At 50.9% G+C, this 26,525-nt stretch overlaps 1 protein-coding gene across 1 annotated transcript in view; it reads left to right on the top strand.

Moving 5' to 3' along the window:
* KATNIP (katanin interacting protein) overlaps positions 1–26,525 on the top strand; it is a gene marked incomplete at its 3' end in the record, with an annotated part of 159,997 nt that overhangs the window by 94,822 nt on the left and 38,650 nt on the right. The window contains exons 12-13 of the mRNA XM_080703436.1: positions 3,650–3,865; positions 10,432–10,569. Coding sequence (XP_080559562.1) covers positions 3,650–3,865; positions 10,432–10,569 — 354 coding nt within the window. The remainder of the gene's footprint in view (positions 1–3,649; positions 3,866–10,431; positions 10,570–26,525) is intronic.

Genomic DNA, 26,525 nt, shown 5'->3' with positions numbered 1-26,525 from the left:
GTCTTCCGGCCCAGCAGTCCTACTTCTCACCCTAAGGAAATCACGTGACAGAAATGAAAAGCTATAGGCACAAAGAAGTCCGTAGCAGAATTGTTGGAAGTCAGAAAAAATGAGGGGAAATACATGGAAAGAACTTAAATATCTCATAATGATGGAGCTAATCAGGAAGGTATGACATATCAGCACAGTGCTGCAGCGTGAAAGGACAGAGACTATTGTTAAGAGAATTAGGCAGGTAGAAATGTAAAGTGTGTTTGTGCAGTTAACTGCAAACCGTGATATTAATCTGCATCGCGTCCATTGAGCTTGCAGCCGCCCGGCACGGTTACGGCTGTGAGTCGGGGTGGAGCGGGGCTGTAAACTCCAAAGGAAGCCTGGCAGGCAAAGGGCGATTCTCTTCCTGTAAGGTGCATGTCCCAGCATGTCCTTTTTGTTTATGATAATTCGATACAGTGGTCACCATCCTTATGGCCTTGCAAAGTCTCATGTAAAACTCACATTGTGGTAAGACCCAGGGCTGGCCGGGACTAGACTTCCTGCTCTGAACCTGGCGCCATCCTTCAGAGGCCGGTGACCTCACACGAGCCTCTTAGGCTCCCCGGCCCCAGGAATCCATGGGGGTCGAACACACCCCATAGGCACTGCCAGGATGACACAGGAAAGGTCTGTGAGGGAGGAGACCGTAAACATCAGCTCAAAGTTTACCTTCAAGACAAATCAAGGCCCTGCTCTCCCACCTCCCCCTCCTCTGCGGCATGGAAGAGTTGCTTTCTTAGCTTTGAAGATTCTAAGTTTGGTCAGGTGTGGTGCTTGGGAGGCGAAGACAGGAGGATCAAGGGCAGCTTCAGCAATGTAATAGAGGACCACAGATTCAAGACCAGCCTCAGCAACCTAGCAAGACCTTATTTCCCAATAAAATAGGCTGGGTATGTAGCTCAGAGGTAAATTACCCCTGGGTTCAAAACACACACACACACACACACACACACACACACACACACACACTTCAGCCACATGGAAGAGAGTGCAGATTGATTCAGTTTCTTTCTATTATAGAGAAAACTAACTTACACAGAGAGAAGATAAGTGCAGAGTTTTGTCATTGAGAATGCCGGGGCAGATCCAGCAGCTTGCGCCAGGTCTCTGTGCTTGGGCTCCAGTGTCGGCGGCACCCTGGACTCCATCCCCAAAATGCTGGCCCCAGCTCTGCTCTGTCCCCAGGGCTGTCTCTTAGTAGTTGGAGTAGCGGTCCTCCACCCTCAGACCCCGCATCAGGGGAAGGGACGTGCCTTCCTCCCAAAGCTGAGACTGGCATGGTGGCCCTGATGCTGGGGCGTGTGCCCAGCACTGAGCCTCTCCCTCCTGGTGGCCCAGAGGACAGTGCACTCCTTGGACCTGTCAGGAATAGGAAAGGTCAGACCCTGTTCTCCTTATAGCTGAGAAAAGAGACAAGTGCCTCCCCCAGAGGAAGATCAGGAGGTCTCCGTGTGAGAGAGAGGCAGTGACCTCCAGGGCCCAGGGGCCCCCCGGCCTCTGTTCCCCCCCAGACCCCAAGGGGGAGCCTAAATCAGGCAACACAGAAAGCGGAGAAGCTGTCCAGGTGCAATGCTGACAAGTTGTGACGCTTCCCTAATTAATAGACCCTTCAGCTACTTCATTTGGAAATTCAGCTCAGGAATTCGCACATTTTAGATTGCGCCGGGCAGGAGGTCCAGCAGCCCCTCTGCAGGCAGCCCATCTCCATCTGGCCAACAACGTGAGTGGCAGCATCTCCCCCTCCCGGACCACGCCCCGGGCCCTGGAGCCTGTCAGGAGCCCAAGCTCATCACCCCGCAGTCCCCCAGTCGGCCAGGCCCCATAGCTTTGTGCCGTCCTGCAAGCCTGGGGCTGGGACCCGGGCTGTGAGGGAGGGCTGGGCCTGGGCCCTGGACCAGGAGGGAGCTGTGGATTCCCCAAGAGGAGCTCCTAGAGCTCTGAGCTGCCCACTCCCCATCCCCATCCCCATTCTCCCTGCGTGGCCGTCAGAGCTCATCCAAACCCACGCTGGGAGCGATGGCACGTCTCGCTGGTTATTAATTAAAAAAATAAGCGGGGAACAGTTGCTGTTCATTTGCTCCGCTCTCTGCTCACAGAATCAGCGCAGATTACCAGCGCTAATTAACAGAGGGCATGTGCAGGCAGGGAAGGCACCATTTCATCAGAGACTGATCCATGTCGACCGGCACTGCAGCTGGGCACAGAGGCCTCGGGGAAGCCATTCCATGGGGCTGCCGTTTATTGATGGCACTCACGCAGGCTCTCAGACCAAACAACCGACCCAGGAAGGAGGCAGGCACTAAAATCAATGAAGGAGAGAATCCGAATGAGACACTTGCCGAGCGCTCACGATGGGGCCTCCTTGGGGCTGGATATCTTGCTTTGCTTCCATCCCAGATCCTCGCCCTCTCCCTCCACCCTCCCCCAGCTGAGGGGTGGCAAGTGGCTGGTCTCGGGAAATGGGGCCTTCATCACCTACTGCCATAGTCAGTTCAGGCTGCAATAATAAGATGCACCAGACTGGGTGGCTTAAACAGCAGTGTATTTTCTCAGTGTTACAGAGACCGGAAAGCCACGGTCAAGGTGCCTGTGGGCTCGGCTCCTCCCGAGGCTTCACTCTGTGGCTTCGCGGGGTCTTTTCCCTCTGCACACGCATCCTTGGCAGGTCTATGTGTCCAGATCTCCTCTTGCTATGGGGATGCTAGGCATATCCTAATGGCTTTATTATAATTTAATCAACTCTTTGAAGGCCCTAACTCCAAATACAGTCATATTCTGAGGTACTAGGGGTTAGGGCTTCAGCGGACAAGAATGGTTTGGGGACCCATAACACCTGCCTGCTTCAGAAGACGTCAGGGACCGCCTCTCGGATCCAAGCACTGTGTAGCGGGGGACAGAAGTGCGTGTTCAGGCAGGAGCCTGTGCTTTTTAAACATTTTTATTTATTCACAAACTTAATACTCTTAAACCTAATACTAAGTGCTGGGATACGTAGTCACTATATATATATTTTTTTTTCTTTTCTTTTTGGTACTGGGGATTGAACCCTGAGACATTCTACCTCTAAGCTATACTCCAGCCCTATTTTTGTGTGTGTGTGTGTGTGTGTGTGTGTGTGTGTGTATGTGAGTGAAACATGGTCTTGTTAGGTTGCTGAAAGTCTCATTAAGTTGCTGAGGCTGTCCTTGAACCTGTGATTCTCCTGTCTCAGCCTCCTAAGTAATAGGATTACAGGCATGCACCTCCACACCTGGCTACTATATTCTATCTTGTTTTACTGTGTGTGTGTGTGTGTGTGTGTGTGTGTGTGTGTGTGTGTGTGTGTGTGTTGGTTTCTGGGAATCAAATCCAGGGCATCAAGCCTAGCCTGCTGGGCAAGTTCTCTACGGCTGAGGTATGTCCAGCCCCATCATTGTATTTTAAATGCCTTTCAATAGGAGTTCATGTAATCCTCAAAACAGCCACGGGCAGCCGGTGCTCTTCTTGTCCTTATTGTACTGACGGAGAAACCGAGCCCCAGAGGTTAAATAATATGCCCAAGGCCTCCGGCCGGGCAGAGCCAAACTCAAGCCTAGTGTCTTTATCCTTTGCCATCATTTTTCTCTTCTTTAAGGACAAATGGAGAACAGGGGCGGAAGACATCAAGGATGCCCTCTACGTCACCATGGAGATCCTGTCCAACTGGGGCAGCACGCTGTGGGTCGGCCTCACGGAGGTCGAGTTCTTTGACCTGAACGACACGAAGCTGTACGTGTCACCACATGATGTGGACATCCGGAGCCCGGCCTCGCCTGGGGAGCTGGGGCGCCTCGTCAGCAGGAGCTTGGCTGTAAGTGGGGGGCCTGGATTGGTTCCTGGCTGCGGGTCAGGGGCATGGGGGCGGGGCGTAGTCCACCTGCCACTCGCTTGCCCAGCATGGGTTGGGGTGGGGAACAGGGCCTGCAGAGGCCCCTCCAGAGTGTTGGGGTTCCCACCTCCTTTGATCCGTCTTGCAGTTTACATAGTCGCCACCAAATGTAAGACATTAAGGCCATGTCCTAATTTTGTAGATGTAGAAATAGGCTTGGAGCAGGGTGTGTGGCCCAGGTCACACAGGGGAGCCAGGGTTACATCCTGCGAGCTGGTCCAGGCTGTGCACACCCTCGGGGGCTGCTCTCCTCAGCCGTGGAGTGCACACCCAGCAACGCTGAATGTCCCTTCTATACCTAGTCGAATAAAAAAATAAAAAGCGCCAGTATTTTCCTTTCTGTCACTTTTAAGTTGGATTTAAGAGACTCTGAAAGCCAGGTGCAGTGGTACACGCTTGTAGGCCCAGCTACACGGGAGGCTGAGACAGGAGGGATCCCTTGAGCCTGGGGAAGAGGGGGGAGGAGGAGACCGCGTGCGCGAGCGTGGTTATGAACTAAACTGAGGTGGGCTAGCAGCCACACAGGCTTTGCTATGTTCTCCTTCAGCATCATTCATAAAAGTGTCCACGAGGGGCCTGGGGGCAGCGCTTGCCCATGGGCCAGGACCGGGTCGAGCAGGGGACAGGATGCAGGGTGACAGGCTCTTCTGCACATTTGAAATCCTGCCGTGCACAGATATTATCTCCTCCCAAGTTATTTTTTTTAAGTGTCAGTGAAAACATTGACCACACATGTAATTCTTTTCCAGTGCCGGGCTGGGTGCTAAGTGCTTTGTACGTAGGATCCCATTGCGCCGGTGCCCGCGGGCTCGGGAAGCAGCTTGCCACTTACAGCTTCGTGACCACAGCACATCGCCTAACCCCTGCTTTAGTTTCCTTAGCTGTAAAACGGGGATCATAATAGTACTTACCTTGATGCAGTGCTGTAAGGACCGAACGTAAACCAGGCCTGGCTCTTCCCAAGGGCTCCAACACACTGGCAATGATTGCTTTCACAATTATTAATGGTATGAATGTTAATAAGAAGTACATCTTCATAGTCCCATTTTAAAGAGGAGAAAACAAGAAAGAGGATCTTTCAAATCCCTAGGTCTGGACTTTGAAATCCCACAGATCCTGGTCTTTACTCTGTGGCCTTGGGCAACTCACCCGTCTTCTCTGAGAGTCCGTTTTTCTACACCCTGGACAACGGAAAGTAGGTAATCTGTTAATGATTCTTAGATTGCCAGCAACAGAAACCTTAATGAATTTTTTGGGGAAGGGGCTACTGGGGATTTAACCCAGGAACATTCTACCCCCAGCCCTATTTTATTTTTATTTTGAAAGTCTCACTAAGTTGCTGTGGGTCTCACTAAATTGCTGAGATTGGTCTTGAACCTGTAATCCTCCCGTACATTTTGGAAAAGGAAGTTTCTTTCAAGGCTTCTGAGCAGCTGATTTACTGTCACCCAGGCCGAGGTAGACAGCTCTCGTGGTGATGGTGGGATCCTAAGGCAGCATCCTGAACAGCTCGAGCCCCTGGGAGGCTGGTTTCTTTGGGGGGCGGGGAGACAGGAGGGTATGAGAATCTGCTGGAAAGACTCTTGGACTCGAGGGCCTGCTGCAAAGTTTTCTTGTTCTCCTCTGAGATGTCACCGCCTTGGCCTTGGGTAGAACAGCCGGTCACCTTCATGGCAGCATATTTCATGTTGGACATATAGACTAGGGCTGGGACCTGGCCCAGGCTGAGGGATGGATACTCTCACAGAAGGGAAGGAAACGAGAAGGGGAGATGGAGAAAAACACACAGCTTCGTTCACTCAGTGCCTGCAACCAACTTCACAGAGGCCTCTTGGCAGGGCGCTGGGTTCAGCGTCTCGCTGTCCCCCTTGCTCTGCTGGACACACCTAGTCCCCAGAGAGGAGCCCTGATGGACCGACCTGACTAGGAGGGCAGGGTGCCTGGATGCCGGGTCTACCGAGATGTCCAGCAGCTCAGGGAGGGCATCCTTCCCAAAGAAATCCAGAGTTATTCAAATAAAGGTGGGTGGGTGTGAGTCTGTGCACAGGTGGGCTGGGGGTGTCGGAGCCCCATCCACATCAGCAGCTCGGGGGTGCCAACTCTCGGGAGGAACAGGTCCCGTGGACAGCGGCTGCGCAGGTGCCCCTGATTTCAGTCTGTGGGTGCCCGTGCTGGCTGTCCGTCCCCACCCCCCTTGCACAGAAAGCAGCGGCACTCTGGAAGCCTGCTCACAGAGCGGAGCACACCAAGGGCCATAAAAAGCATCCTTGGATTTGATAAGGACCAATTCTGGTGATCGTGCTCCCTTTCCCTCTGCTCCCAGAGGCTGATGAGCTTTGTCATGTGACGGCAGAGAGGACTTCTCCTTGATTTTGGTGGGTGTGGGTTGGGCCGGGGCTGAGCTTGGGACGCGGATGAGGCAGCGGCGTCATCCTGGGCTGCTAGATCTCTGGGCGCAGCCACACCGGGCTGGATTCTCCCTGCTTCCCCCGACAGTCAGTTTATGTGCCAAGCCGGGGCTCCTAGGGTACACTGCCTCTGTTAACACTCACAGGAGCCTCGCAGTGACTCGACTCTCCCTGCTTATCAGTGAGAAAACCACACTTTACCTGTCTAAACCTGTCTCCATTGCCCCTGCCGGTAACCCCTCCACAATTCCTTTGCTCTATAAATGGTGTCACAAGCCCACCGCCTAGAGCCTTCAAAATTGTAGGTTTCTCATGAGTCTATAATTATGCCTGAGTAAGAAGTTAAAAACTATACATTGCACACATTTACGTCCCAGGGATATAGTGCAAATTGGACACGGTCTCAGCCACCCCTCAGCAAAAGTCCCTTTGCTTCCCAAGGAGGGCCTGGTGCAGCGCTGGCACTGGTAGAGTGCTTGCCTGGCACGTGTGAGGCCCGGGGTTGAATCCCTAGTACCACCTAGATAAATAAAATGGCCACATACAGGATGTAGCCTTCTCATGACTGGCTTTTTTCACCCAGCACAATGCCCTTGACATCCTTCCAAATCCATGTACGTATCAATAGTATATTCCTTTTTAACGCCTGCCAAACAAGTGTATCCGAGGACAATCGGCATCTCCCTGCAGGCAGGTGATTCTGAGTTGGGTCAACACTGGACCACGCAAGCCCCTTGGGTTTGGTCCTGAGAGAGCTGCCTCCTCTGAGAAGCCTCCCCTGGCCATCATTCTAAAACAGCTGTTTCGTTGACCATCGAAATTCTCTCCTCTTTTCTTCCAAGAATTTATCCCTGCCTGCTTTCTTTTTCCCTTGGACATTGTACTTGTTTTGCCTTCTCTGCCAGCACAGAGCGACCGAGTCATATTGGATGGGCTCCACCAGCCCACCTGGCTGGGCTCTGCCCTCTCTGTCTCTCAGCCACACTGGATTTCCCTCGTGGAAGAGGAGCCATCCTGAGGCATGTCCCACACTGGCTCCCCAGTCCCCTGGTGGAAACGAGCTCCAGGTGCCCACAGGGGACGTGAGCAAGGTCCCTCGCCCTCGCGGGCTGCCTTCCCACCCTCGTCTCACCCCCGGCCTCCACTGGGGCTTCCTCCGCTGTCTAGATAAGCTGCCTATACTGGATTCTTCCTAGGGTCTCTCTGGGACAGTCCAGAGTGAAGTGGAGTAAAGTAAAGGAAGGAACTCAGCCCTGGGTTCAGGTGCTCACCCTGCCACCGGCAACCTCGAGCCAGCCAGAGCCCACACCGAGCTTTGTTGGGTCTCCATCTCAAGGACGTCCTGGGGTTTCGAGAGGACCCAGTGCGTTAGTGACGGCAAGAAGGTCCCTGAGTCTCCCTCTGCTGCCTTTTCCTCCACCCACAATAGGGAGGGAGGCATCCAGATGCCTCGCCCACCCGCCTGGCACCTGAGGGTAGCTCCCCCGTCTTTCTCTTGGAGAGTGTGTTGGTGGAAGGAGACCGCCACTGCCGGGCTGCTAATGAGGCGCAGAGCTATCTGCAGGTTGATGTTGGCTGACTTTGATGCCGGGGTTCCCACTTAGCATCCTGTTAGTCCTCCCGCTGGCAGCAGTGTGAAGGGAAATCAATTAAAGGCCCTCGCCCGCCTCGAGGGTCAGCCTTCAGCCTCTGCCTTTGTCAAGCAGCCACAATGCCCCATTTTAGGCCCAGGCTTGGGGAAGGCGTGAGAGGCGCCCCCTGCCTTCTGAGATGTGGTTTCTTGACCCCTCGCAGCTGCCCAGAGCACGGAAAGTTCTTGCACAACTTGAGGAACTTGCCAGAAGAAGCCAACCCCTCAAACTCATCTCTCCCCCTTGACAAAGGGCACCTCCTCCCTCCTCAAAGGCGCCATTGTCACGGAAACAAGTCCCCTCTGTTAGCCCCCTGCAGCTGGAGCCCGGGCCTCCCATCCCCTGGGGGCCAGTGAAACCCCAGAAGCAGCCAGTTCTCCTTCATGGCTCAGACCAGTGATAAACACGTTCTACCTGAAACAAAGGATGGCTCCTTTTAGAAAAAAGGGACCCCCAGGCAGTATCAGACATGGTGTGTATTGGCAGATGGAACCTGCTGGAACTGCTCAGCCCCTAAGCAAGGACCCCAAACCCAGACAACTGAGGCTGGGCAGGACACAAGAAGGGACTGCGGGGCATTGGAGTCCTGGCTTCAGGGCGGTGCATGGGTTCCAAGCAATGGCTGCCAGGGACCCTGAACATACTCCAAGTCTGCAGAGAAGCCAGAAATCTGGCTTTTGGGGAAATTTCCCTATTTTTATATATTGGCAATGGATCTTTTCTCCTCCTCCTCCTCCTCTTCCTCCTCTCCTTTAACATTTCAAGAACCAATCTAAATACCTCTGCAAGGCAGGTCCAGCCTCCACTCTCTTCTCGAAGGTCGCAGCAAGAGGACAGATGCCGAGAGGTCCCGCTCACTCAGCCGCACGTTCAGTCTCGTGCTCCTTCTACCGGGTCGTCTTGGCTCTCACCATGTGCCGAGAGCCCGTGCGGAGCGCTAAGGGTTCTGGAAGGAATCAGACACAGGCCCTTCGCTCGAGGAGCCCCCGGCTGGGTGGGGGCGAGACATGGGCATGAGCGCTTCGCCGGGCGGTAATCCCGCCTCAAAGTACATGGTTAAGGGGCATTGTGACCTCTGTATCAAGTCTTGCATTTTTCTCTCCTTGAGAGAAAGATTCAAAGGGAAAGCACAAATAGGGAACATTGGAGGTTGTTTGAGGGAAGCCGGGGCACAGTGGAAAGGCAGCGATGAAGGGTTACATTCTGGAGAGAAGGTCCAGAAAGGGCCACTTCCCTGGGGTGGAAATGTCTGCAAGTCTCCCTGAGACAGGCAGATGTCAGTGAGCCTGGGGACCTGTCCCCTTGTGCACGTGCGTCCGGGGAGGTCCCCGTCTTTCACACCACACCTCAAGGCGTTGGGTGGGTTGCACTGTTAAGCCATGTTGAATAAAACCTCCCCGTGGGGGTGTAATGGACCAGCTGGGTTTGGCCTCTGACAGCCCTTCCATTTTCTAACCACAGTTCTCGCCCCTCGCCTCCGTTCATAAGGGCTGCTTACTGTCTCCCTCAGGCCCCTCGAGACCGCCCCAGTCTTGCCCATTTCTTGTCTAGCTACCTAATGACAACAGGTCGCGGTGAGACTCCGAGGTGAACATTAAACTGTGGGATGGCAAGGGAGCTGGGCGCCTGGAGGAGGGAGTCGCTGTGTCCAGGAGGAGGCGACGGGGGGACTTGGGTCGTATTTTAGCTGCATTTCCCAGGATGGGAGGGACAGCTAGCAGGGGCTGGCCCCGGTTGAGTCCAGAGGGAAGGGACTGGAAGTGAAGAGGTCCCCCCATTCACTGCCGCCAAAGCGTTCCTCCCGTGAAGTCTCACTGACGCGCGGGAAAGCCACAGCAGAGCCCCTGCTCCTCGGTCCCTCTGGCCTGGCCTCCGCGGGCGGCCTCCACTGCAGGCAGTGACTGCAAGCCAAGACCTCCACAAAAGGGAGCAGCCCAGATCCCAAGGCCCGGTGCCATGGCCCCATCCCAGTGACTGCCCGAGCCAGTTCCTTTCTTTCTTTTCTATTCTAAAATTTTTCAAATTCGACAGGGCTTGACAAAAGGAAATCAAAGGCTCTGTTTGCCAGGTGAATCAAACAGCCAAGCAGTGGCTGTTTTCCCAGGGACCTTCCTCCCCAGAGCTACTCCCCTCCCCCAGCGCCCTCCTCAAAGCCGATTAAGTTGATGAAAATAAAGCCCCGCTGCGTTTTAAAGCCCATCTGGCTGGCAGATCCCAGGGGCCCAGTGGCGGCTCTGTGCAGGACAGAGGGACGGGGTCAGTCGTCTGCTATGAAGTTTAGTCCGGCCCCGGGCAACCCAAGGCCCGCCCCTCACTGTGTAGAGAAGGTGCCCGGGCTCTCTGCCCCCGGCCCTTGCCTGGTTTTCATGAGCCCAAGAGTCGCTGCTGTCTCACTCCGGAGCGAGGTGGGAATGTGTCTGACGAGCCCCCTCTCTGGCTGGCCTTGCAGAACCAGAAGGAGCCCTGCGTGTGGGTCTGCCCCTTCCACCCACCACTCCAGCTCTTCTTCGTCATCCGCAACACAAGGCGGCTGCGTGACTTTGGTCTGGCCAAGATCAAGCTTTGGAATTACTGGGCGATGGATGGCGTAAGTAACGGGCCCCGGCTCCTCACGGGACACTGGGGCGAAGGGAGCACTTAGTGGCGGGCGTGCTGACAGCCCCATCCTTGGAGTCCTGAAGGCACGGGAGGCCTGGCTACCCATCCTCAGTGGTGCCTGAGAGCCACCAGGAACAGAGCTGTTGGCTCCTGAGGTTTGGGAAGTGACATCACTTTCTCCTCTTCCCCGGGGGAACTGGTAAAAAAAAAAAAAAAAAAAAAGCGCCAAGACTCAGTCTTACAGATGAGAAGAGAGACACCGAGTGGTTATGTAAGCTGTCAGGAGTCACACAGCCAGGCAGCATCAGAGAGAATGTGAACCCATGCTCGAGCCTGTTCTCTTAACCACCACTTCCCAGACATCATTTGCGGTGCCCCAAGCTTCTACGTGCCCACCAAGGAACCCAGGTGCGTGCGTGGACCCACTCTGAGTAGGCCAGCTCTTCCCCTGTCTGCAGACCCCTCTGCTTCCAGCATCCACTCCTTCCTCCCCAGCCTCTCAGTCCACCTGAACCCAGGCCGTCGCGCCTCCTTCCCCAGACCATTTCCACGAGTTGATTTGCATTTATTTGTTCATTCAACATTTATTACTGAGCATGTACCAGGGGGCATTGGCCTCATGATAAATTCTGAGGATACTGATGTGAAAGACACAGTCCGTGCCCTGGAGGAACTGCTGGTCTAGGGGTTGCCAGACAAGTGATGTCTGTGGCCTGGTGAGGTCCTGCTGGAGAGGGACCCGAGCACCGAGGGCTTCCGACTCGGTCGCCCCGGGACCCAGCTGGGAACAAAGTCAGGGAGGAAGGACGTGCCCTGAGTCTGTCTCATTTGCCTTCTTACTATCTATAGACAGATACAGGATCTTTATATTTGCCCTTCAGATCTCCCATAAGGTGCCTGGTGTGGTGGCTCCACACTTGTAATCCCAGTACTTGGGAGGCTGAGACAGGAGGATCCTAGGCTTGAGGATAGCCTCAGCAAGTAGTGACACTCAGCAACCTAGTGAGACCCTGTTTTAAAATAAAAATAAAAATAGGTCTGGGCTGTAGCTCAGGGTAAGAATGCCCTTGGGTTCAGTCCCCAGTAGCACAATATATGTATTTTTTTCCATAAGGGAAGCAAGAGTTCAAGTGAGATAAGGAGGAACCAGCCCTCCTCCTCCATGTGCTCAGAGGCACACTAGGCAGTGGTGGGGTCCGTGGCGGTGTGGAAGCCCCTGACCCGGTAAAGGTTGGGCTGCTTTCAGTTTCAACTGAAAGGCAGTGCTTGCTATGTAGGAATATGCCCAGTGATAGGAGCCTTCTCGGTTTATTAATGTCTATCGTTTAAAATTTTTTAAAACCACCCTATGGTTCAGATGAAACTTGCCCTTGGGCTAGAAGTGGCCTGCCCCAGATTGCATGGAGCAAGGAGGGGGAGCTTCCTTGAAGTGGGAGAGAGTGGGAAGGTTCTAGAAGGAACACACACCAGCGGAGGGTACTGCCTATGCCAAGGTGGGAGAGAGCAGGAAGGTTCTAGAAGGAACACACACCAGCAGAGGGTACTGCCTATGCCAAAGCAAGGCCTCGAGGTGGATAGGTGGCCTCTTAATCTCTCTGCCTGGCTGTAGACCCCTCCTCCAGTCTGCACGGTAGCCACAGGGATCTGAGCACACTTCTATGCTGCTTCTAACTCTCGGGGGAGGTTCCCCTGACGCAGAGGATCAAGGTCAAGCCCCAGTGTGAGTCAGAGCCTACTGATCCCACCCCGTGCACCAGGCCCCTCCTCACTGCCGCCCCCGCCTGCCTCCTGGCTGTCCTTGGAGCTGTCTGTCCCATCGTAGGCCCTGGCCCCCCATCTCCCTTAACTCCAAATGCCTGGGCCTCAGATTCCTGGAAAACCGGCATCTCCACCACCCCGCCCTTGCACTACCTGTGGACCTCCCTGGGACCAGGACTTTCCCCTGCCTGCCTTCCCTTGAGAGCAGGGCCTGCCCAGGTGATCTCCTCTGTTGCTCTATTCAAGGGAGATACATGACCGATGGATGGATGGATGGATGGATGGATGGATGGATGGATGGATGGATGGTCGGGCAGGCAAGGAAGCTCCTGCTCCCAGTGGCCCATAGGTAGCTGTGTGGTCCTTTTTGATACACAGGTGGGAGCCTGAGGGCAGGAGAAGCTGGGTCTGTACCAGCGCACACAGCAGGCTGGGGGTCGAGCCCCGCCCACTGCAGGCAGCCGGGAGTCCTCCCTGTCTCCCCACTCTCCACCCACTCCACCGTCCACCCACTAGGGAGCTGGTCCTGAGCCCTGTTGCCCGCTGGGCGCCGGGCGCGGCAGTCTGCAGACCAGGGAGGCAAGCCCGGCCCTGGCTGGTTCTGTCCATGCATGTGCGTAATGGAGGAGTAACAGCCTTTTCTGATTTCTAGCTTTTTTTTTTTTAATAAATAGTTAAATTTGAAAAAAAGAAATCCCAGCTACTGGAATTAGTGAGGAAGTTCATACGAGCATAGCCACTCCTTCCTTCCTCACAGGCCAGCCTGGCCCTTTCTGTGTGGAGACCGACCCTAGGCCCGGCGCAGCCCAGCCCCATTAAGGATGCAGGGCCGCGCAGCCCTCTTCTAGTCCTGCTCGGCGCTCTCTGGCAGGTGATCATCAGCACCTTCTAGAATGGTGATGAGACAGTGCTGGCTGCCCGTGCCCGTGCCCTGGAGCTCAGCCCTGTCACTGAACATGTATCTCAGGCCAGGAAGAGCAGATTTTATGTGCTGGATTACAGAGACGATAAGCCCATCCCTCTTGGCCGAGGCTGGCCTTTTTCTTTAACCTGCACTCAGCCTTCCTTGTGTATGTAGAATACAAAATAGGAGGGGGCCCCTTAATCTCGGGGTGTCAGTGTGGGGTGTGGGGAGCCGTGGCTGGGGTTCCAAGCGCTGGGGTCGTTGCGCACGCAGGGTGGAGCGTGGAGGACCTGGGGGGCCTGCAGGCCGCCGCTTATGTAACGCACAGCCATCTGTTGCCAGGATTTACTGGGGGCAGAAAAGCGCAAACAAATGCAGCTGCAGGTTGGTTTGATTTAATATTCTCCAGAGAATGCTATTACTGTGTGTTTTGGAGGAGATAAAATGAGAGTTTATAGGAAATATCGCTCGGCCTGGTAGACACGGCTTGTTAATACGGTGTTTTGTGCATGGGAATCTGAGGAAGTAGAGTTAAACGGGGGAAGCTAATCCAACCAAGACTCACTTGGAGCTAAGAAGAGAAGGTCCTAGAGAAAGGGGAGTCTTTGTTACTGGAAAAGGCGCTGCCTATTTCATCCTCGGGTTAACGTTTATGGGCTCCTTTCCCCCTAATTAGGCGGCCTGGTGAGCGTGAGCCGGCCCCGAGGGAGGGACTGGACAGGAGGCCACGCGCCATCCACGGCATCTGGGCCGTGACAGCCGCCATCTGTGGACTGCTGCAGGTGTCGGGCGTGCCGGGGCGCCCCGTGGACACTAGGCATGGTGTGTGAACAAATAACCCAACAGGAGCCATCTCTCAATCCCTGACAGCCCTTCAGGTGCGGTGGGGTGCTTCATGCCTTGTTGATGAGGCGCTAGGCTTAGGACAGTGAGACCCTGAGGCAGGGAGACTGTGTCTTGCCAACTCTGATTGGAAAGGGCCTCCAGGAGTGCCACCTCGAGGAGGGTCTGGAACCTTCCTTCTCGTTCCTCAAGGAGAGGAGGCCATGATTGGGCTGCGCCGTCTGCCTTGGGCCCAGGGAAGGGCGTGATAGCGTGTTTGTTGCATCTCTTTGGCTCCCCAGGTGAAATGGCTTGTGCAGCCAGAGGGTGGCAGGGGCAGAGCCGGGATGGGAGGGGACGTGAGGCCTGGTCCTTCTCAGGCCACTCTGAGCACCCCTCCCCTGCAAGGTGACATCTGTTGGAAAGAGGGAGCCAGAAGTGTCCTTTCTGCCCGGGGTCATCACCTGTGTGCTATGATTGGCTGTGGACGTGGTCAGTTGCCCACGGGCGCATGCTGGACGTTTGGTCCTTGGTGTGGCGATTGAGACTGGAAGGAGATGGGCCTGGAAGAGAGGAGCCACTGGGGGTACTGCGAGGGGATGATGGTTGCTTTCATGGGACCTCGTGTTAGTTCTTATGAGAGGGCTGTTAGAAAAAGAACAAGCCTAGCTACTTCTCTGGCTTCAGGCTCTCTGTCCTTGGAATGTAATCCCCCCTCCAATACTCTCACCACAATACCTTCAGCCATAGGCCTAAACCAGAATTGAACTGATGTCAACACCTTGCCCTTGAACCTTCAGATCTGTGAGCTAAACAAACCTCTTGTCTTTGCTAAGTTACCTAGTCTCAGAAAACAGACTTATATACCATCCCCCCAAAAATGGATTTCCATCAGCTCCCTATGGTCCATCAATTTTCCTTTGTAACAATCCTATTAGTTACCTGCTATGGGTATGACTATGCTATGGGGTGCCTTGTTAATGGTGCACGATTACCGTCTTTGCCCACAACGCTATCATCCAAACGCCACCTCCAGCCTGATCACACAGGGAGATGGGGGTGAGACAGCAGAGGGCATCCAAGCATGACGGACTCTAGGGCATATTTTATGCACAGAATGGTGCTCGTGCTGTAGTTGACGAATGAATGGATGGACACGGCATTTCCCCAGTGGCCATTTCTGTGGCGTGCTGTATGGTCTTGGCCAGCGTTGCCTGCCAGAACTTTCTGCAGGTGTAGAAATGTGCCATGGCTGCCCTTCCAATACAGTCACCTCTGGACACAGGTGCCTGCTGAAAGTTGGAAATGTGGCTGGTGCAACTGAGAAGCTGCATTTTAAATGTTGTTTAATTTTAACTAGTTTTAATGGAAGTAGCCACGTATGCCTGGTAACTACATACTGGACCTCAGGGGTCTTGGTGCTCAGATAAGAGATAGGCGAGTTCTGGTGGGGAAGGGGCTCTAGGCAAGGACACGAGTGAGGATGTAACTTCAGGTAGTGTTCCAAGAGCAGGGGAACAGGGAGTGAGCCGTGGCCTGGGGAGGAGGAGGTGGGGCTGCAGTGGCGAGGAGGAGGGGGAGGAGGAGGAAGAGGAGGAGGAGGAGGAGGAGAAGGAGGAGCAGCCGTGGGCTAGCTGTGGGAAGGGCTTTACCGACAGGGTCGCAGCAGGACCAAAGGTCCTTAGGTAGCAACCTGCGTAGCCATTTCCAGGACAAAAGCTGACTCAGTGGCCTCAGAGGGAGGCAGACCCGGATCACATGGGCCTTGAGGGTATGGATTGAGTTTGGAGAAAGAGAACGGAGGGTGGTCAGTGTGAGTGTGTCTGTCAGAGCCAGCCCAGCCAGGCTGAGTCCATGTGGCCTCAGTCACATTATCTGATGTCTCTGTCCCTCGGTGCTGTGTAGTACTCGGTAAATATCGCTCATCGCATACGTGTGGAGTGCTCGGAACTTTTCCTGATCTCCACGCACTGCATTACACGTGCTAGTGGTCAGCACCGTCACTGGGGGCTCAGGGCAGGAGTGACCAGATCTGACTGGGATTTAAGAGACCACCCTGGCTGCAGCTTGGGGAATTGGGCAAAGGAAAAGGGAGCCCAGAGAGGCGGCTCCAGGCCTAATCCAGCCGAGGGTAACCGTGGGAGGACAGGGAGATGGTGCTCACGAAGCCCATGAGGTGGGGGGACTCTTCACCCTGTGATATTTGCATTTTCCACAGTGCCATTTATTTTTTCGGTGCTGGGGATGGAACCCAGGGGCATTCTGCCTCCAAGCTACACCCCAAGCCCTGTTTTTTAGTCTTTTTATTTTCTGAAACAGGGTTTCAGTGAGTTGCGAAGGGCCTTGCTAAGTAGCTGAGGCTGTCCACGAACCGCCATCCTCTGGTCTCTGCCTCCCAAATGCTGGGATTACAAGCATGCGCCACCACGCCCACCCACAGTGCCTTTTTAGAGATGAAATCTCAAATGTGCAGAAGATTAGCTCAATAGCATCACCAGCTTCAGTGGTGATCAAGAGCCCACCATTCTTGCTTCATCTCTGTTCCTAAAATATGAAAGTAAATTGTAGCTCTCGTCCCATTTCACTTGTAAACACTTGAGCACGCGTCTCTAAAAGGCAACCTCGTGTGTTTTGCTTTGATATAACCCAGTGCCACGTTGACACTTGACAGCAATGACTGTTTTGCTCTGATCCCCACTCTATATCTAACTGTCCCTAATTGTCTCAGAATTGCTTCTTGATCGTTGGTTTGTTTGGATAATGATACAAACCAAGACCAAACATGGCAATGATTTTAAAGTCAAAGGCATGACCTCCGTGTGGCCTGATGGCTTCTGGGACTTCCGGGCCTGGGAAGCCCGATGTCATCACGGCAGAGTGGCTGGTGGGAAGAGGACTGGCCCATCCTTGGAAGGGTGAGACGTGGTCAGCGGCCAGAGAGCGCTGGCTCAGGTTCGAGGCAGGCCAGTTGGGTTAGCAGGGGGCGTCAGCGAGTCAGGGCCGGTGGAGAATTCTAGTTTCAGAGAGAGGGACCCAACAAGGTGTCCAGGCTTCAACAGAAGGTCAGGATTCAGAGCCGGACTCGACCCCAGCAGGAAGGTGAATGCAGAGGCAGACTCAGGATGGAAACCGAGGCTCGTGTGCTGTGCAGACCAGGGGTCAGCTGCGGCCGGGGCCAGACAGACGCCTGGGCCGGGAGGACAGCTCGCTGGCGTGCAGACGCTGGCCTAGGGAGTCAGTAAACCTAGGCTCGCTGCAGTGAGGCTGCCTGCCTGCCGACTGGCGGCCTTGGCTGAAACTGATGCGGTAGCTTACGTGCTCAGCAGCTGGACCAGGGAGTCAGCCAGGATTTCTTGGTGACAAAAGACAGAAAGCCCCGTTAACACTGGTTAACAGCTGGATGTGGTGGTGCACGCCTATAATCCCTGTACTTGGGAGGTTGAGACAGGGCACAGATTCAAGGCCAGCCCTAGCCATTTAGTGAAACCCTCAGCAAATTAGCAAAACTCCATTTGTTTTTTTTTTGTTTTTTTTTTTAATTTATTTTTATTGGTGCAATGTATTCATACATCATAGTGGTATAAAGAAAATACTTTTGTAGACATACATGCACATCTCGCCCAGTTAGCCCCTACCACGATCCCCACCCCATTCCCTCCCCATCCCTCCTTCCCGCGCTTGGCTTACTGGTTGACATCTAGTATTATAGCAATTTATACAATATTAACATTGATAATCTCACATAACAGTTTCATTTGTCTGGTACCAAACTTTTGATGACTTAAAGATAACATTTCAATATTTCTTTTTGCTTTCTTTCTTACCAGAGAATATTTTTTTCTTTTTTTTTTTTTTAGGTGAAACTATCATACATTTATTTATTTATTTTTCAGAAAAAATCTATCCTGATATGGAATATGGACTCTAGATACCCAAAACAGTCTCAAAGGAGAACAAAGCTAGAAGATGTATATTTTCTGATTTCAAACCATATAAAGCTACAATAATTGAAACAGTGTAGTACTGTTCTAAAGGCAGATATATAAACCATTGGAGCTAAATAAAAGCCTAGAGATAAATTCTTCCATACATTGTCAAGTTATTTTTGACAAGGTTTCCATGAACTTTTGGTGGAGGAAATACTAGTCTTTTAACTAAATATTGTTGAAAAATAATAATAAATGAAAAAGAATAAAATTGGACCCTTACCTAACACATATACAAATATTAACTCAAAATAGATAAAAGACCTAAATATAAATCTTAATACTATAAGCTTTTAGAAGAAAATCTGGGTCATAAAACCTTACAACATTGAAATTGGAAGTGATTTCTTGGATATGATTTCAATGGCACAGGCAACAAAAGAGTAAATAAACTCCCTAAAAAATAAAAAAAAATATTGTATATCCAAAGACAATGTAAACAGAGTTAAAAGTTACTGATCCTCTTCCAAGAGTTCCTCCTATGACCCATTTCTCCCTAACTCTCACATATTAGGGAAAGCATCTGATTTCTTATTTTTTGTGCCTGACTAATCTCACTTAGCATAATGTCCTCCAGTTCCATCCATTTCCCTGAAAATGATGTAATTGAGTTTTTTTTGATGGCTGAGTAAAATTCCATTGTGTACATATCCCACAGTTTTGTAATCCATTCATCTGTTGATGGACATCTTGGCTGGTTCCATAGTTTGGCTATGGTGAATTGTGCAGCTATGAACATAGATACACATGCATTAGTTTGGTAGTTTGGTTTCTTTTCTTTTGGGTAGATACCCAACAGTGGTATTGCTGGATCAAATGGAAGATTTGTTCCCATTCTTCTGAGGATTCTCCATACTGTTTTCCAAAGTGGTTGCACTAATTTGCAATCCCACCAACAATGTCTTAGAGTTCCCACTTCTCCACATCCTCGCCAGCATCTGTTGTTGTTTGTGTTTTGAATGATGGCCATTCTAGTTGGAGTTAGGTGAAATCTCAGGGTAGTTTTGATTTGCATCTCTCTGATTGCCAGTGATGTTGAGCATTTTTTCATGCATTTATTGGCCATTTGAATTTCTTCTTTTGTGAAGTGTCTATTTAGTTCATTTGCCCATTTTGTTATTGGATGCTTTGTTTTCTTAGTGTTGAGTTTCTTGAGTTCTCTGTATATTCTAGATATTAGTCCTCTATCAGTGGTGTAGGTGGCAAAAATCTTCTCCCATTCTGTTGGCTCTCGATTGAGGTTCTTGATAGTTTCCTTTGCTGAACAGAAGCTCTTCAGTTTCATGCAATCCCATGTATTGATTCTCCTTTTAATTTGTTGTGCCTTTGGGGTCTTGTTGAGGAAATGTTTGTCTGTGCCTATGTGTTGTAGTGTTGGACCTATGCCCTCTTCAAGGAGCTTCAAGGTCTCTGGTTTAATTTCCAAGTCTTTGATCCATCATGAGTTGACTTTTGTACAGGGTGAAAAAGTGGGATTAACATCCAATTTTCTGCATATGGTTAACCAGTTTTGCCAACACTATTTGTTGAAGAGGCTATCTTTTTTCCAGTGTATGTTTTTGGCCCCTTTGTCAAAAATCAATTGGCTGAAAGTGTGTGGACTTGTTTCTGGGTCTTCTATTCTGCTCCATTGGTCTATATATCTGTTCTTTTGCCAGTACCATGCTGTTTTTATTACAATGGCTTTGTAGTATAGTTTAAAGTCAGGTATTGTGATTCCTCCTGCGTGGTTTTTGTTGCTGAGAACTACCTTGGCTATTCTGGGCTTTTTGTTATTCCAGATAAATTTAAGGACTGATTTTTCTATGTCTATGAGGAATGATCTTGGTAGTTTAATGGGCATTGCATTAAATCTGTAGATCACTTTTGGGAGGATGGCCATTTTAATGATATTAATTCTGCCAATCCATGAACATGGAAGGTCTTTCCATCTTCTAAGATCTTCTTCGATTTCTTTTTTCAGTGTTTTATAATTTTCTTTGTAGAGATCTTTTACTTCCTTGGTCAAGTTTATTCCTAGGTATTTTATTTTTTTGTGGGAGATCCTGAGTGGAAGTGTTTTCTGAATTTCTTTTTCAGTGGATTTATGGTTGGTGTACAGGAAAGCTTCTGATTTTTTAAGATTGATTTTGTATCCAGATACCTTGCTGAATTTGTTGATCAGTTCTATAAGCCTTTTGGTTGAGTTTGTTGGGTTTTCTAAATATAGTATCATGTCATCTGCAAATAGTGAAAGCTTAAGTTCTTCTTTTCCTATTTGTACTCCTTTGATTTCCTTTTCTTGCCTTATTGCTCTGGCTAGAGTCTCTAGTACTATATTGAAGAGAAGTGGTGATAGTGGACATCCTTGTCTCGTTCCAGTTTTTAGGGGAAATTCTTGAAGTTTTTCCCCATTTAATATGATGTTGGCAGTGGGCTTATTGTAGATTGCCTTAATAATGTTGAGATATGTTCCTTCTATTCCAATTCTCTGCAGTGTTTTTATCATAAATGGATGTTGAATTTTATCAAATGCTTTTTCAGCATCTATTGAGATGATCATGTGGTTTTTGTCTTTGATTCTGTTTATATGATGAATTACATGGATTGTTTTTCGTATATTGAACCAGCCTTGCATCCCTGGGATGAACCCTACCTGGTCATGGTGAATGATTTTCTTGATGTGGTTTTGAATGCGTGTTGCTAGTATTTTGTTTAATAGTTTTGCATCCAAGTTCATCAGAGATATAGGCCTGTAGTTTTCCTTCCTTGAACTGTCTTTATTCGGTTTGGGTATTAGTGTGATGTTGGCTTCATAGAATGTATTTGGGAGAGTCCCGGTTTTTTCTATTTCCCGAAATAGTTTGAGTAGTATTGGGATTAGTTCTCCTATAAAGGTTTTATAGAATTCACTTGGGAAACCATCTGGTCCTGGGCTTTTCTTTGATGGTAAGCTCTTTATTGCTATTTCAATCTCTTTGATTGTTATTGGTTGGTTTAAGTGTTCTATATCTTCTTGACTCAGTTTAGGAAGGTTGTATTTATCTAGGAAGTTGTCGATTTCCTCCAGATTTTCCATTTTGTTGGAGTATAGTTTTTCAAAGTAGTTTCTGATAATCCTCTGGATTTCTACGCTGTCAGTAGTAATGTCTCCTTTTTCATCCCTTATCTTCATAATTTGGGTTGATTCTCTCTTTTTTTTAGTTAGGTTGGCTAGTGGTTTATCAATCTTGTTAATTTTTTCAAGAAACCAGCTTTTGGTTTTGTTGATTTTCTGTATTGTTTTTTTATTCTCTATTTCGTTAATTTCTGCTCTAATTTTAATAATTTCCCGTCTTCTGCTGGCTTTGGGGTTCAATTGTTCCTGCTTTTCAAGGGCTTTGAGGTGTGTCATAAGGCTATTTATTTGAAGATTTTCTGTTTTTCTTATGTGAGCACTCAGTGCTATAAATTTTCCTCTTAATACTGCCTTCAAAGTGTCCCAGAGGTTTTGATATGTTGTTTCTTTATTTTCATTTGTTTCTAGAAATTTCTTGATTTCACCTCTTACATCTTCTATGACCCATTCTTCATTCAGAAGTGTGGTGTTCATTCTCCACATGTTTATGTTGTTTCTCTGGGTCTTCTTATAGTTGATTTCTAGTTTCATTCCATTATGGTCTGAAATGACACAGGGAAGTATGTAACATTTTTTAAATTTGCTAGTGCTCATTTTGTGTCCCAGGATGTGATCTATTTTGGAGAAGGTTCCATGAGCAGCTGAGAAAAATGTAAACTCTGCTGTAGTTGGGTGAAATATTCTATATGTGTCCAAAAGGTCCATTTGGTTAATGGTGTTCTTTAGTTCTGAGACATCTTTACTGACCCTTTGTCTGGAAGATCGGTCTAGTATTGTGAGAGGTGTGTTGAAGTCTCCCAGTATTATTGTGTTGGGATTTATGTGTGGCTTCATGTCACAAAGAGTTTGATTTATGAAAGTAGCTGCCCCTATGTTTGGGGCATAGATGTTGATTATTGTTATTTCCTCTTGCTGGACTATTCCTTTTACCAGTAAAATGTGACCTTCTTTGTCTCTTCTAATAAGTTTGGGTTTGAAGTCTAACTTGTCTGATATCATAGTTGCTACTCCTGCTTGTCTTCGAGTACCATTAGCATGGATTACCTTGCTCCAGCCCTTTACCTTGAGTTTGTTCCTTTCTTTACTTGTGAGGTGTGTTTCTTGTAAGCAGCAGATGGATGGATTCTGGCTTTTAATCCATTTTGCCACTTTATGTCTTTTTATTGGGGAGTTGAGGCCGTTTACATTTAGTGTGATTATAGAGAGATAATTTTTAATTCCCAACATGTTAAGATCCTATTTCTGTTTGAGATACTGTTTATTCTTCTTTGCTTAGTTGTCTGCTGGATGGGAATTCTTGTTTCTTTGGTTCTGGCGTGAATTACCCATTTCCTCTTTGCAGTTAATCTCCTTGAGTATTTTCTCTAGCGCTGGTTTTGAAGACATAAATTCCTTCAGTTGCTGTTTGTCATGGAAGCTTCTTATTTCCCCATCTAATTTGATGGATAGTTTTGCTGGGTAGGAAATTTTTGGCTGGAAGTTGTTTTCTTTCAGAGTTTGGAATATGTTACTCCAAGCCCTTCTGGCTTTCATAACTTGGTTTGGAAAGTCTGGAGTGATTCTAATTGGTTTGCCTCTGTATGTCACATGGCCTTTTGTTTTTGTTGCCTTTAAGATTCTCTCCTTGGCTTCCACATTAGTCATTTTGACAATTATGTGGCGTGGGGATCCTCTTCTCTGATCCTGTCTAAAGGGAGTTCTATAAGTTTCCTGGCCCTGTGTATCGACCTCTTGCTCTATGTTTGGAAAATTTTCTGCTATTACTTCCTTGAAGAGATTGTTGATCCCTTTGGTTTCACCTTCTTTTCCCTCCTCTATTCCAATTATTCTTAGGTTAGCTCTCTTGAAATGGGCCCATATTTCTTCAATGTCAGATTCCTGCTGTCGGGTTTTTTTTTCTAAATTAGAAACTATGCGTTCATTTTTAGAATGATCATCTTCAAGAAGCGAGATTCTATTCTCCATGTGGTCTAATCTGTTGTTTATACTTTGAATTGAGGCCTTTACTTCATTAATTGCATCCTTTATCTCTTTTTGACTCTCTCTAAATTCTTTTCGAAAGTCCTCTATTATTTCTAAAGTTATTTTCCTAATTTGATCTTCTAGAGATCTTTGGGTTTCTGTGTTATCAGATTCTGATGTTGTGGTGTTGTTGGCATTCACTGCTCCATTGTTATTTTTCTTTCCCATGATTTTGGAAGTTTGTGCCTTCTCTGGGTTCTTCCCTGAGTCACTACGAGTTCACTTAAGATGCTCTGGATCTCTAGTCTATGGTATCTCAGTCACCACTACTCCTTTACTGTGTTGTATCACAAAGTCTCAGACCCAGGGAGTCAATCAAGGCTGCTTAGACTGTGGGGGGTGCCAAGTTGGGCGTTCTCCAGTGGGGAGTTGTGACTATGGTATGATATCTCTGCCACTGCCACTCCCCCACTGGGCTGCACTGCTAAAATCTCTGACCCAGGGAGACTATCTGCGCAAGTCCCTGGGAGTGCAGTACTGGGATTTCTCCCCTAGGGGGCGCAATTTGACTCACGGTTGTTGAGTGCGCTGATGGAGCTGTAGTGAACTCGGTGGATTCGCTGCTGCCGCCACTGGCAATATGGCACCACTGCCATGCCCTCGGCCGTGATGCGGCGTATTTCTTCTCTGGTTTTGAACTCTGCTCTGAGTCCTTGCCAGTTGTGCTGCGCCCAGCCCTTGGGAGCTTTAGATGTTCCCTGCACCAACAAAACTGCTGACTGCCGCTCAGCTGATCAGCACCTGCTCACCTCGGTTCGCTGTCCACCCCTCCTCTCAGGCGCCTGGTGGCTGGTTGAGTGGGTTGGTCTAGGGCCGTCCGGTGAACTCGCCGCTGCCGCCAGCAGTAAGACGCTGCTTCTGCATCCTAGGCCGCGAGGCCAGAGTACCTCCTCTCTGGATTTGAGCTCTGTTTTGAGTCTCCCTCCTCTCTGGAGCCTGGTGTTGCTAGGGGAGATGTAGGCCGCGCCGCTCCGGCCGCTCTGCGCCGCGGCTCTGGCTGCTCCGCACCACGGTTCTGGCCGCTCCGGCTGCTCCAGCCGCTCTGCACCGCGGCTCTGGCTGCTCTGCACCGTGGGTCTGGCCACTCCGGCCGCTCCGGCCGTTCCGCGACGCGGCTCTGGCTGCTCCGGCTGTTCTGGCCGCTCCGCTCCGGCTGCTCTGGCCGCTCCGCTCAGCTGTTCTGGCCACTCTGCTCCGGCTGCTCCGGCCGCTCCACTCCGCGGCTCCGGCCACTCCGCGCCGCCGCTCCAGCCAATCCGCGCTGCAGCTCTGACTGCTCTGGCTGTTCTGGCCGCTCCGCTCGGCTGTTCTGGCCGCTCTGCTCAGCTGCTCGGAACTGCGACTCCAGCTGCTCTGTACCGCGGGTCTGGCCACTCTGGCCGCTCCGGCTGTTCCGCGCCGCGGCTCTGGCTGCTCCGGCTGCTCGGGCCACTCCGCTCCGCGGCTCCCCCCAATCCGCGCTGCGGCTCTGGCCGCTCCGGCTGCTCCGGCCGCTCCGTGCCGCGCGGGCGCGGCACTTCGGGCTGGTTTTTTTCCGGTGTCTTGTTTTTCCAGCCCTTTTTCTCTGTCCCTTGTATTTACCGTTTTTATTTCTTTGCTGTGGTGTTTTCTGGCTCTGAAAGGCGATGGTTTTGAGGTAGTAGAGTTGGATTGTTAGCGGGACTTGTAAGTGCCGCTTTCCTCCGTCGCCATCTTCCCGGAAGTCCCCGCAAAACTCCATTTGAAAATAAGATTTTTTTTTTTAAAAAAGGGCTGGGGTGTAGCTCAGAAATAGAATGCCCCTAGGTTAAACCCCAGTACCAAAAACACACATCAAAGGGCAGCAGCAACAACAACAACATTGGATTAAGCTATTTGGTTCATGTAACAGACGAGTCTGGGTGGCTGGCTTCAGGTCTGGTGGAGTTCAGGTGCTCACACAAAGCGATCAGGAATCTGCCTCCTCTGTCTCCTATCTCTGCCACGCCCTGCGCTGGCCTCCTCCTCAGGTCCCAAGTGGTGGTGCCCGATGACATCAGACCCGCTGTTTATTTCCACAGTCCCTGCAAAAAGAGACTGTCCTTCTGCAGCCCCAGCTCTGGCGTCCATTGGCCAGGCCTGGGATGCCTCCTGGGGTGGGGCCCACCTTCCCCATATGAAGAGAGGTGGAGGGAAGGCTGGATTCCCTTGGGAAAATCTAGGAGGGTGGAGCATGATGCCCAAACTAAGTCCTTTTTCTTTAGCCCTAGGTACAGTTGAATTTAATTAGCTGCAGAGGCTAGCCTCAAATCTTCTCTCCTCCTGTCTCAGCCTCCCAAGTACTAGGACTACCAGTGTGCGCCATGAGACTATCCTTAAAACTTAGAAGCTAGCCCATACCTCAGTCCTGTTACCTCTCCTCACCTATCCTGGGAGCGCTCTGGGCCCCGGCGCAGCCTCCCTGTCCACACCAGCATCTGACTCCTGCCCTGTGCCCTCCTCCCTCACTTGCCCCTGTGGGGGTCATCTCTAAGTCCTACCATTTATGTCCCTCCTCTTGGCCTGCCCGTGCCCGAGGCCTCAGCCCTAGCCGGCCTGCGCTCACTCACAGTGACCACACCACGCCAGGTGTGTCAGGGGAGTCCAGGACCGAGGCTGAGCCAATTCAGCCGTGCCAGCACGGTGATGGGCTGAGCTGGGGGCCTTCGAGCTAAGAGAACATTGCCGAGGTTTTAAGAGAGGACCGAAATGTACAGGATTGTGTGAAGGCTTCCTGTTTTTAAATATTACCAATTAATTCTGAAACCCGTAAATGCTCTGAGGGCCAGACCAGCACAGATGCAAACAGCCGCAGGACACCTTGAGAGCATCCTGGGAAGACAGCCTCACGCGGAGGCTGAGCACCAGGAACCACGAGCCGCGCACGCTCGGGCGTCAGCTGGCTCCTATGGTGTCAGAGTCCTTGTAATCACTTTCCAACATTTAAACCTGGAAGGTTTTACATGAGGATGCGGATGCTTGACTTTTCCTGAGAAACCAGGCGGTCTGGCGACATGGGCCCACTCCCACACCTGCAAGCTCTTGCAGAGCCGGATCACGGTGCCGCCGTCCCTGCCACTCCCACACGTCCCCTCACACGGTGGCAGCCGTCCTCAACCTCACCGCCTCTCATCCACATACTTGCCTCACATCTGCATTGGGGACCTCCTCCGCCCGGACCCCAAAAGCCGGCTCCACCCCAAGGAAGCTGTTATCTCTCACAGGCTCCCATAAAACTATACCCTCCTCGGCCTTAGCGCCCTCCAGACCCGTGCTGGGAGCAGCCTCCTGAAGGTCACAGCTGCTCCGCCTCCCCGCCCGCAGCCGCCTGGGCACCTTCGGGCTCCCCAGGGTGTGCC

The sequence above is a fragment of the Muscardinus avellanarius genome, assembly GCF_963383645.1.
Source record: "Muscardinus avellanarius genome assembly, chromosome: 10".
NCBI classification, from domain to species: domain Eukaryota; kingdom Metazoa; phylum Chordata; class Mammalia; order Rodentia; family Gliridae; genus Muscardinus; species Muscardinus avellanarius.
Note: the sequence above shows the minus strand (reverse complement) of the source record. Positions and strands in the feature narration are given on the sequence as shown.